This window comes from Thamnophis sirtalis, unplaced genomic scaffold, assembly GCF_051295495.1.
Source record: "Thamnophis sirtalis isolate CommonGarterSnake01/CBP01778 unplaced genomic scaffold, rThaSir2_p1.2 scaffold_9, whole genome shotgun sequence".
NCBI classification, from domain to species: Eukaryota; Metazoa; Chordata; class Lepidosauria; order Squamata; family Natricidae; genus Thamnophis; species Thamnophis sirtalis.
The window spans coordinates 53,845,462-53,857,585 of record NW_028261389.1 but is presented as its reverse complement, the minus strand read 5'-3'; the positions used below and the strand labels follow the sequence as shown (position 1 = coordinate 53,857,585).

The window sequence follows — 12,124 nt, the reverse complement described above, 5'->3', positions numbered from 1 at the left end:
CTTATGATCCAACATTTGTACCTACTGTGCCCTGTTGTATTGATTTATGAGCTGTATTGTTTATTTTTAAATTCTATGATGTTCTTAAAATGATAGGGTCTACATCAATAAAAACCAAATCTATTTCAGATTTGATTATTTTAGCTAAAATTTTGCATGCTCAATTGTAATGCTAAAATATGAGGTTTTGATTATGCAGTTAATATATTTCTATTGGTTGTTTAATTTCTGCTGTATTCTAAGCCCCTGATGAATTGGGATAGAAGGAGTCACACATTATTTCTGCAAGAGGTTTGGGCTTTTTGTTTCTTGATGAGCAAAACTGATGCCAATATGTGCAATTTTATTTGGAATTACTTTGGAAACTAAACAGTCTTATACAAGCAATTAATAGTAAGATTGTTTGAAAAGCCCTGTGGGTATTCTTACCACTTTTGTAACTAAAAGCCTCTTCTTAGGATCTAGTTTTGTTTTATAAAATTTATGCAGTGGCCTCTTTCAGTGTGAAGGATAAGAAAGAATTGTGGAACCATATCTTTGACTTTGTTTTCCTTCCTCCATCTTCACCTGGAAGACATAGATAGAGAAGTAGAGCCTTTATTACAAATACCTGATAAATGAATACCAGTTTCATATATAGTTTTCCATGCATAGGGATCTGGTAGAAATCTCAATGATATCAACATGACACCATTTTGCAAATAAATGAGTTACAGACTTGCGCCACATGACTGTGTCAAACTCAATCATGTCATGAGACATATCATGACATATCATGACTTTTTTGACTTTGCGGAGCTGAGCTGGGCATGGCCTGCATGTGACACATCCAGCCTGCGGGCCACCAGTTTGACACCCGTGCTCAACTACATAATTGTACAAATGATGTCATACGCCCTTCTCCCTGCCCATTTCCTACTAACATTCAGTCTTCTGTGTCAGCAGTTCCCAGTTCATGGATCATTGTGCAGTTTTATATAAATGCTTCCCAACAGTTACACTGAGAAGGAGATGGATCTTGAGAATCTTTGTACTGCAGAAGTGAATTTTTTAATGAATTCCTCTTTAATGTTAGTATGCTCTTTAGAAAAATAAGACTTTTTTTTTTTACATTAAACTCTGCTTGGGGTGTTTTAAAATGAATGTCTTAAAAAAACCATCTGTAGAGGAGAATTGAACTACTCTATGCCTTTGCAGTAAATTTGGTCTTGTGAGAAATATTGATCATATGGACCTAGTCTATGCTCCCCTGCTTAAACGTGTATATTTTAATCAACCTAATGTAAATAAAACAGTTGACACAACATGTTGCAAGCACTAATCAAGCAAAATAAGGGTGGATTCCTGCTGGCATTACTACCAATTTGGTGCCTGAAAATTTTTTTCAATGAAGATTGTTCTGCGCATGTGCAGAACAGAAAATAAAGACGGCGGTGCTCAGGATAGAACTGGTACAGTCTTGTGTCCAGCCAAGTTACTACCTATTCTACCGAACCAGTCCAAATAAGTAGGAACCCACCTCTGAGCAAAGTGTATTAAAATTTTGGCCCTAGTAGGGAGGAAAGCCAATATATAAGCTCTGCTTCAAGGAGCAAAGTGATTTAAACCAGCATTAGTGGTACCTTCTGACTATCCTCTATGCTACATAAACCAAATATTTGAATAAGGCTATGTGTACAGTTTTGCCAATGGTATTCAGTAGTGCATGAATGAGGTAGTCTAAGAACCTGGTAAGTCAGTTATTCTGAACATCTGTGAATGAAATTTAATTATATTTAATGTTTTAACAATTTTCATAAGGAGCTGTTCTCTTCCTTTTGGATATTATTAGTGATTGTTAAGGTAGAGATTGAACTGCTAACAGGAGACACTTGAAAATTTGTTGGGGACAGATAAAAACCTTCAGATTCTTCTCTTTGGTGAAAATTTCTCTTTCTTATTTGTCTACAGTGCTGGGAAAATGCTATTATTTTATGCAGGAAGATTGCTGAGCAATATGAAAGCTATTATGACTACAGAAATCTCAGCAAGATGAGGGTAATGAAATTGATTTTTTTAAAATATAAACATTATTCACACAGTACAGTACAGCCTTTCACAATTAAACTACCATTTTACCCAGAGTGAGGACAGCCCTGAATTTAAGATCATCCCTTGAAGCAAAAGTAGACAAAGACAACAATCAATAAATAACCTAATAAAGACAAAAAATACTGTGTGATGCCTAATATGCCTACCTTGTTAATTTTGGGTTGTCAGTTCCAACTGAATCAGATACTTGATAATCAAACAGAGATACAAATTTTATTTATCTTTTGTGGGTAAAACTAAGAATGTAAGTGTAACAGTGACTTTTGTTTTAAAGTATAGTATCAATGAATATTTATTGTACGAGTTTCAACTATTGGGTGGTTTTAAAAATGTAATGAATAAACAAACTAGGATTGTTCAAGTGAATCTAGGGTTAAATGAATGTAGGCTTTCATGGAAGATATCTATTGGGCAATGTTGGGCTTCAAGATTTAGCAACTATGGTCTAGATCAGTGTTTTTCAACCTTTTTTGTGCAAAGGCACACTTTTTTCATGAAAAAAATCACGAGGCACACCACCATTAGAAAATGTTAAAAAAATTTAACTCTGTGCCTATATTGACTATATATAAAGTGTTTTTCCCACGGCACACCTTACACTATGTCACGGCACACTAGTGTGCCGCGGCACAGTGGTTGAAAAACACTGGTCTAGATAACAGAGTTTCTGATGTTTCCCCAACAAATATGGCTGGCATCTTCAGAAGCAAGGTGGTTTTGCCATACAATCTATAGGCAGTTGAGCAGTGACTGACTGGGCTCCTGTCTTTGTACACAAGTAATCTGATAGCCAGTGACTGTAGAGCCAGGAAATCTGAAGTCTAGACCACAGTCACAAAATCAGTCTACTTTGATTAAAAAGTTGCTCATCACATATGTCATTTGCCAAAAATAGAAGAGAGGGGTTTTTTTTTTGCAGGCATTGCATCTAAACACAATCCAGAAAAGGCAGACTAATGTGTTTTCTGGTTTGTTGTTGTTAGTTGCGAAGTCATGTCTGACCCATCACGACCCCATGGGCAGCATTCCTCCAGGCCTTCTTGGCCTCTACCATTCTCTGGAGTCCATTTAAGCTCATGCCTACTGCTTCAGTGATTCCATCCAGCCACCTCATTCTTTGTCATCCCCTTCTTCTTCTCCAGAGATATTTCATGAGAATACTACACTCCTCTGCTTGCAACAGTCTTTCCCAGCATTAAGCTCTTCTTGAGTGAGTCTTTCCTTCTCATTAGGTGGCCAAAGTATTTGAGTTTCATCTTCAGTTGATCTCCTCTAGGACTGATTGATTTGATCACCTTGCAGTTCAAGGGACTCACAGGAGTTTTCTCCAGCACCATAGTTCAAAGGCCTCAATTCTTTGGTGCTCAGCCTTTCTTGTGGTCCAACTTTCACAGCCATACATTGCAACTGGGAAAACCATAGCCTTGACACATTTTTGTTGGCAGGGTGAGACGTGGTTGAATGTGAGTTGAATGCATCCTTCCCATATGCCATTCCACAACAAAATACTATCATGTTTATCAGTCAGATTGTGAAATCCGTAGAGGGAGTGGAGTTGCTATCTTCTATAAAAAGTCCCTAAATCTAAAAAAAAGATTCAACTTACACAGGAACTTGCTCTTCCAGAGACCATTGTCTGTGAACTGTCCTTAAATACCACATTTCGCTTCTTACTATGCTACAGAGCCCCTGATTATGACCTCGTTCATGCAAAGAAGCTAACTTCACTCCTGCCTCCTGTTCACACCCTCTTATTTTCGTTGGTGACTTCAACCTACTTCTTATAAATTGGACCCTAAATGAATGTACATCTGAACCCATACATGCAATCCTGTACAATGCCGTTACTACTCTGGGATTGGATCAATTAGTAACTAACATCACTAGACTCAACAACTGCCTTGACTTCATCTTCTGCAACAGTTTAAACTCAATTTATGGTCTACAAATACAAGAACCCTTTTCAAGCAGTGACCACAGCATGATTGACTTTTGTCTCAATTTATGTCCTCACAAAGAGGATCATAAGGATGGGTCTCCAAAATATAATTTCAAAAAAGCCAACTATAATCTCATACCTGCCAACCTATCATGTCTTGATTGCCACATTCTGTTCACTGACTGTAATACTACTGAAGACCATTATAACACTATTTTGCTCAAAGTTGAAAATCATTAAATTATATGTACAATTAGTAATGCCCCCCCAAATAAAACAAATTACCCATAACAATAAGGAAGCTTCAATCCCAAAAAAAATCACTTTTGCGAAAAAACAAAACTAGCTATGTAACTAACTTTAAAAGTGATACAATACCTTATGCTGCCAGATAAAGGCAGAATGCACCAATTACTACTGCAGACGAGGAAAACCTCCTACACACAAAATACATCCACGCCTTCTATAATTTTGTAAACACCAAACTTAAAGACTCAAGAACCATCCCACCCATAAAAGGACCTAATGGGAAAGACTGTATCGATGAAGCTGTTAAGGCCATCCTTTTGAACACATTCTTCAGTTCAGTCTTTGTAAACAGCAATGGCTCGTGCCCAAAGTTCCTAGCCATACCACAACTAATTACAATGATCTACTACATATCGACTTTACTGAAGATAACATTGAAAAGGCTAACCTACATCCATCCCTATCTATTGGCCCCGATGGATTATGTGTCTACTTCTTAAACAGTCTCCACTGCCATAGCCGATCCCCTAAGCATAATCTATGAGATATCATTCAGAACTAGCTCCCTACTCAACCTATGATTCTTAGCAACCATCATCCCTATCTTCAAAAAAGGAGACCCGAGCCTAGTTGAAAATTACAGACCAATCTCACTGTGTTGTGTCATGTGCAAAGTCATGGAATCAATCATTAACCAATCCATTACCCTACAATTGGAGACAAACAACCTACTCTCTAAAAAACAATTTGGTTTCAGAAAAAAATTGTCCTGCAATCTGCAACTCCTACACTGCCAAAACATATGGACTACTCAACTCAATCAGGATAAAGCAATTGGCACAATTTACATTGACTTCTGCAAAACCTTTGGTTCAGTGTTACACGATAAACTACAATTAAAACTAAACTCTTACAGCATTTCTGGATCCCTTCATAAGTGGACTGCTGCGTTCCTGTCAAACAGACAACAAATGGTCAAAATAGGGAGTGCCCTATCAAATCCTGGACCAGTTAACAGTGGCGTCCCCAAGGCAGGATTCCAGGACCCACACACTTTATACTCTACATAAATGACCTTTGCAATCATCTTATAAGCAACTGTGTCCTCTTGGCTGATGAAGTAAAACTATTCAACACCATCCACAATGCTGTTGCCCTTCAAAGCGACCTTGACTTTGTGTCTGAATGGGGGGAAAAGTGGCAACTTCAAATCTCAACCAACAAATGCTCTGTCCTACACATTGGTAAAAAAAAATCAGAACACCAAATACAAGCTAGGTGGATACTACCTTGTATATGACCCTCACTCTGTCAAGGACCTTGGAGTACTCATATCAAATGATTTAAGCACTAGAGCTCACTGTAACAGCATCGCCAAAAGGGCATTAAAAGTTGTTAACCTAATTTTACAAAGCTTCTCCTCTAGTAATATTGTATTGCTAACTAGGGCATACAAAACCTTTTCTAGACCAATTCTTGAATACAGCTCATCTGTTTGGAATCTGCACTGTTTATCGGACATTAATACAATTGAGAGAGTCCAGAGATATTTCACGAGAATACTACACTCCTCTGCTTGCAACAGAATACCCTACAGCAGTGGTCCCCAACCTTTTTATCGCCGCGGACCAGTCAGCCTTTGATAATTTTACCGTGGCCCGCTGAGCGCGTCGATGACCAGCGCTAGTAGCGTAGCCTTGCGCAGGCGCAGTTCAGTATGGCTAGCGTAGATAGCGTAGCACAAACTGCGCCTACGCAAGGCTACGCTACTAGCGCTGTCTACGCTAGCCCTACATAGCTGCGCAGGCGCTCTTAGGTTTTTTTCAGGAATCGGCCAGCGCTGAAGCGCTGAAAAGGAATGAGAAGGGCGGCGCTGGACACAGGGGGGCGGTGGGCCGCTGGTGACGTCAGAGTGCCACCAGCGGTCCAGTAACACCCCTTGTGCCAGTTAGCCCTAATTTGCATACAGAAAGAAACTATGGCCCCCGGCCACTGCAGCGATCATGGCCCCCGGCTGCTGCAGCGATCATGGCCCCCGGCCGCTGCGCGGCCCGTGCCAGGTACTCCACGGCCCGGCACCGGTCCGCGGACCGGGGGTTGGGGATCACTGCCCTACAGCACTAGTGTATTTTGGTCTTGAACAATCTAGAACTCTGCCGCCTACAGTCGGACTTAAGTGTAGTACACAAAATTATCTACTACAATGTCCTACTGGTCAATGACTACTTCAGCTTCAACTGCAATAATACAAGAGCACACAACAGATACAAACTCAATGTAAACCGCTCCAAACTTGATTGCAGAAAATACGACTTCAGCAACAAAGTGGTCAATGCCTGGAATGCACTACCTGACTGTTGTTACATCCTAAAATCCCGATAACTTTAACCTTAAACTGACTACTATTGACCTCACCCCATTCCTAAGAGGTCTGTAAGGGACGTACATAAGCCTATATGCCTACTGTCCCTACCCTATTGTCCCCATTTATTCATACTCATTTCATTCATACTCATGTTTATTCTTAAACCTATTATCTTGTAAATGATTAACATCAAATAAATAAATAAAATAAATAAAAATGTCTCTGCTTTTTAGTATGCTGTCTAGATTTGCCATAGCTTTCCGACCCAGGAGCAAGCATCTTTTAATTTCTTGGCTGCCGTGATCTGCGGTGATCTTGGAGCCCAGGAAAATAAAATCTCTCACTACTTCCATTTCTTCCCCATCTATTTGCCAGGAATTGAGAGGGCCAGATGCCATTATCTTAGTTTTCTTAATGTTGAGTTTCAAGCCAACTTTTGTACTCTCCTTCTTCACCTGCATCAAGAGGCTCTTTAGTTTCTCTTCTGCCATTAGTGTGGTATCATCTGCATATCTGAGGTTGTTGATATTTCTTCTGGCAATCTTAATTCTAACTTCTGATTCATCTAGCCCCGCCTTTCTTATGATGTGCTCTGCATATAAGTTAAATAGAGAGGGTGACTGTATACAGCCTTACCGGACTCCTTTCCCAATTTTGAACCAATCAGTGGTTCCATGTCCAGTTCTCACTGTTACTTCTTACAGCTTCCTAAATATTAATGCAAACTATGTTGGAGGAGGTGTGTGCTATGTCTTCTATAATGCTCACCAAAGTATTTCAGTTAATGATTTGGAGAAGTTGAATGGCACATCTTCTGCAGTACTTGATGTAAGTTTCTGCATTAGCAGCCTGGAGGAAGTGACTGCATGAGCTCTGTAACAGTTGCCAAAGATTTCACTGATGGCACCCTTTTTCCTCCTCCGTTGTCAAGCAAACCAGAGGATGCAACACTCATTGCTTCTAGGCGATTCACTAAGCCTTTTAGCAACAGTCTGGAGTAGATCAGCAGCCCTTCCTTCATTTTTCCTGTAGCTATGCAAAGCAGAACGATGTTAAAGTAACAGGATGTAACACTTTGCATCATGAAGTTCTATGCCATAGTACTTTGTGAAATAGCTTTGAAGGAGTATTTCAGTTGAACTTTTGAATCCCCCCCAACACCATAGTATACCTTAAGTGTATGATTGAAAAAGAATACGAATCAAAAGAGATAAAAATGAAGGAGTCAAACAAGTGCTATTTCTTTTGATAAATCCAAAACACTCTCTAGTACCATTTTTAAATAATTATTGGATTGAAATCATTTTTTGATATCTATAGGAGATCACAGTTGAATTATATTTCTTGTTTTTCTCTTTTGATTAGTACACAAAAAAGTCTTTCTTTCTCATTTGTTCATTTATCAAAATCCACACAGTTGATGGAAGCTTCTTTATATGATAAAATTATGGACCAGCAACGTTTGGAGCCTGAGTTTTTCAGAGTTGGATTTTATGGAAAGAAGTTTCCATTTTTCTTACGGGTGAGTATGGATTTTTTTTAATACAAAAGTTAACATGCATGACAATGTTAGGCCAATACTATTAGAACATTTACAGATTAAAAACTACAGTATGTACAGCAGTTTAATAAAATTTTGTGTAACATTTAAACATACTTTGAAATTTTCATCTGTGTTCTGGTATTCTATTGCTTATAGTATTCTGCTTTATGTTGCTCCTTAGCAAGATTAATTCTTTTTCATGCAATCTTTTCATGAATGACAAAAAGATGGCTAGGAACAATTTTCCATTGTCACAGAAACTACTGCCCCTCCCCCTCCCCCCAAATTGAGAAAAACATAATGAAAAACATGTGGATGGTAACATCTGTAAAATCTTGGAAAAGTCTGCCTACATAGGTTGTTGTTCTCCATTTGAAGAAAAAAAAGGTAGTTTAATTGGTTTTCCTGTACATTGTATTGAAATCTTGAGTTCATTGGTGTTGGAGAAGATTTCTGCGGATACCATGGATCAGAAAACATCAAGCAATGGATCATCAAGCAAATCAACCCAGAGTTCCTATTTATGGACATGTTCAAATCCCCACCTCTCTGGGAAAGTTGGAAGGAAAGAAAAAAGAGAAGAGGATGACCAGTAGCCAGGTGGATGGATTCTCTTATGTGCATTGCTAAGAGACTTGGGAAAACAAGTTAGGGTCAGGTCATCTTGGAGTAAAGCTATCTATATGCTTTCCTAACAGCTGAAAATAATGTGATGGCACATAATCAGTTTAATTGATTTTCCTGTACATTGATGAGGACAGGACTAGATAATCCTTGTGGTCTCTTCTAATTCCACATTTCTGTGATTTGAAGAGGTTGGGTAGTAAAGGGCACCTAGTGGTGCACGGGATGAGATAGTTATTCCCATTAGGAAAAAATACCACTATACAATTCATACTAGGCCTTTTAGGTCTAGCCATCCTCAGCAAGCAAACCCTAAATATACGAACCACAGGAATAATAAGGCAGCATAGGTAAGGTGGCCAGACATCCAGCTTTTGGCGGGACAATCACGATTTTGCACAATTTGTCCCACGTCCCGCGGCGTTCTTAAAAAGTCCCGATTTTTTAAAAATTTTTAATCTTTACCAATGTAAAGAGGCTGCAAGGCCATGGCAGATAAGGGCCACCAGCGGGTCTTACTGATTTTCTAGGATACATACAAGTTGCCCACTACGTCCTCCATATTCGGGGAGAGACACTCGCTCTCGCGCAGCACGATCATGCCGCAGGTTTTCAAAGCCACACTCTTGATTGGCTCACAAATGGTCGGACGGTATTTTGTCCCTTCTGTCTCTCCATTGCTCAGAAAAACAACTTCAGGAAGGTCCTTTGCTAGCAGGCAGGTTCTAGGACGCCTGCCGCCACCAAAGGACCTTCCCGGAGTTGCTTTTCTGAGCAACAGGGAGACAGAAGGGACAAAGTACCATCTGTTTTCCCCGTGCCACGAGTGCATGAGGAAGACTAGGACAGGGATCTCCTCTCGGATCCAGCCTGGGAGAGAAGCAGCAGAGAAAGGTAAACCAGCATTTTATATTTTATTTGTTTTATTTGCTTTTGGCCTGTGCGGGGCGGGGAAGACACCTTGCCAGAGGCTGCTGGAGAACTCTTTCCAAAGAGGGGGTTTGGGAACTGGGCGGGCGAGACTGGGGTGGGCAGGCGGGGAGCGCACTTGCTCCCTTTTCCCATGGCCCACCTTTCCTCACGGAGCCTGTGGACGCAACTGCTGGCTGTGCAGGTGGCCTGGAGGGAAGCCCTGAACCTCCTGGCGTGGACCTGGCATTGGAGAGCCGCATTTCCAAGGCGTAGTATTATTTCACTCCCCTCCCGTTTTGTAGGGGCGGGGGAGCTATGAGAAGCTGGTGGTGGCCACTTGGAGAATATTTGTGTCCCCAGGAGATCTGCACTTCCCCGCCCCTTACTTCCGAAGGGGAGGCCAGGCGTGGGAGAGAGTGCTAATGATAATGACCGATTCCCTCCTGTTTCTGCGGGTTTGGGGGTGGGGGGAGAGAAGGTAATTGCAGAGCCTGGACTGAAGTTAGGAGGCTGACTCGCTACAATAAGCGGTGACCATTATTTGGAGAAAGAAAAAGCTTAGCCGTGCGACGGAGATTCGCTCTTTCAGAACCTGCATCATCTTTTTTTTTTCAAATTAAAAAAAAAAGCCTTTTAAACATTCTTATTCCTAAAGGCAAAAAAAACCCATGAGGCTTGCTGGAGAACAGAGTGGAGGTGACGTGTGAGGGGAGGCGGGATGCCGTGGTGGGGGGAGATGTTGCTGAAATAATTCGATCTGTCAGGAACTCGGAGGTGGGGGGGGAGGTCAGTGGGAAGCCTTTGCCGGCCCGACACCAGCCGTAGCTCTGAAGTTGCTTTCCTTTCTACTGAAGCAACAGATGTTTCCCTTGCTTAACATCTCAGCGTTTTTCACATCGGGGTGGACTGCAAGAGCGAGTGAGTGAAGACCTTTTCCGGATTGCTCGTGGTGGAGGTGTGGGCCCGTTGCCCCTGCTCAGCAAAGCAAGTCTGGGGAAGTCCTTTGCGCTCAGCAAAGCAAATCTGGGGAAGTTTTTTGCGCCAGCTAGAAAAGGTCTTCACTCACTCCCTCTTGCAGCACGCTCCGATGCGAAAAAAGCCGAGATTGGCGCACTTGGGACTGCTGCTGCAACGTCCAGGGTGGCTCCGCTGGTCTGGAACCCATCCGTGGGGGGAGGAATCCCCCTCGTGTTCCCGGATGGGCTGGTAAGGGGATAGAAAAGGTTTTTCTCCAGTCCCAGGTTTCAGCTTCTTGGCTTCAGTATCTCTTTCCAGCTTCTTTTGTTGAGCCTGTAATTAAGGTTCTTTTTTATGTCTTAGCAAAGATCACCTGGTTAAAAAGAAGGAAGAGGCTCCGCTGGTCCGGAGCCCATCTGCAGGTTGGGAGGGAGGAAGAGACAGACAGAAAGACAGACAGACAGAGACACAGAGAGAGACATACAGTGAGTGATTAAGTGAGTGAGTGAGACACACACACACACACACACACAAACACACACAGAGTGACAAAGAGAGAGGAAGGGAGGGGAGAGAGATAGAGAGAGGGAGTGAGAGAGCTTTCAATTTGTAGGGATGTAAGCTGGCTGTTTTTGCCTGCTCTCAAAAAGATGAGCAGGGTTGAACCTGGCTAATAATTGGAGGGGAACCCACCTGGGAATCTCAGTGCTGTATATTTAATAGGAAAATATTTAAAAGTGTCCAAAAGCAACAATGTCAATTTCCATACTACTGCTAAGAAAATTACGACACATCAATAAAATTATAGGAGCTGAGTTTAACTCAAGAGAAACTTTTCTAGAGGTAGGCAGTTATATAACAAATCCACAATTCTGAAAGAACAAGCTTGTTCTATGTGAAATTTAATGCTACAGCTGAATGAAGTAACACTGAAGATAAGTGCAGGTAGTCCTCAATGCACGACCACAATTGAGCCCAAAATTAATTTTGTTAAGTGAGAAATTTATTGAGTTTTGCCCCATTTTACAATTTTTCTTGCCACATTTGTTAAGTGAATCATTGCAGTTAAATTAGTAACATGGTTGTTGAGTGAATCTGCTTTCCCCATTCTTTGCTTGTCAGAGGGCTGCGAAAGGGAATCACGTGACTCCGGAAAACTGCAACTGTCATAAATCTGTGTTAGTTGCCAAGCATCTGAATGTAAATCTCGTGACCATGGGGATGCTGCAATGGTCATAAGTGTGAAAAACAGTAGAAGTCCTTTTTCTGTGCTGTTGTAACTTTGAACTGTCACTAAATGAACTGTTGTATATTGAGGACTGCCTATATTACATTTAATTTTTTAAAAATAGCCAATAATTTATATCCTTGAATAAGACTGCATTTAATTCATATAATTATATTTTATGACTATTTACATAGAGATAAATCTTACTAATTATTA

General features: G+C 40.9%; 1 protein-coding gene and 1 pseudogene across 4 annotated transcripts in view; both read left to right on the top strand.

Moving 5' to 3' along the window:
- The window catches only part of DOCK4 (dedicator of cytokinesis 4), a 345,383-nt gene that overhangs the window by 275,034 nt on the left and 58,225 nt on the right, over positions 1-12,124 (top strand). For all 4 annotated transcript variants that reach the window (XM_087723617.1, XM_087723614.1, XM_087723616.1 and 1 more), the window contains 2 exons: positions 1,951-2,037; positions 8,062-8,166. In XM_087723617.1, the coding sequence (XP_087579743.1) occupies positions 1,951-2,037; positions 8,062-8,166 (192 nt within the window). The remainder of the gene's footprint in view (positions 1-1,950; positions 2,038-8,061; positions 8,167-12,124) is intronic.
- LOC148044143 (uncharacterized) lies at positions 2,779-4,461 on the top strand (annotated as a pseudogene).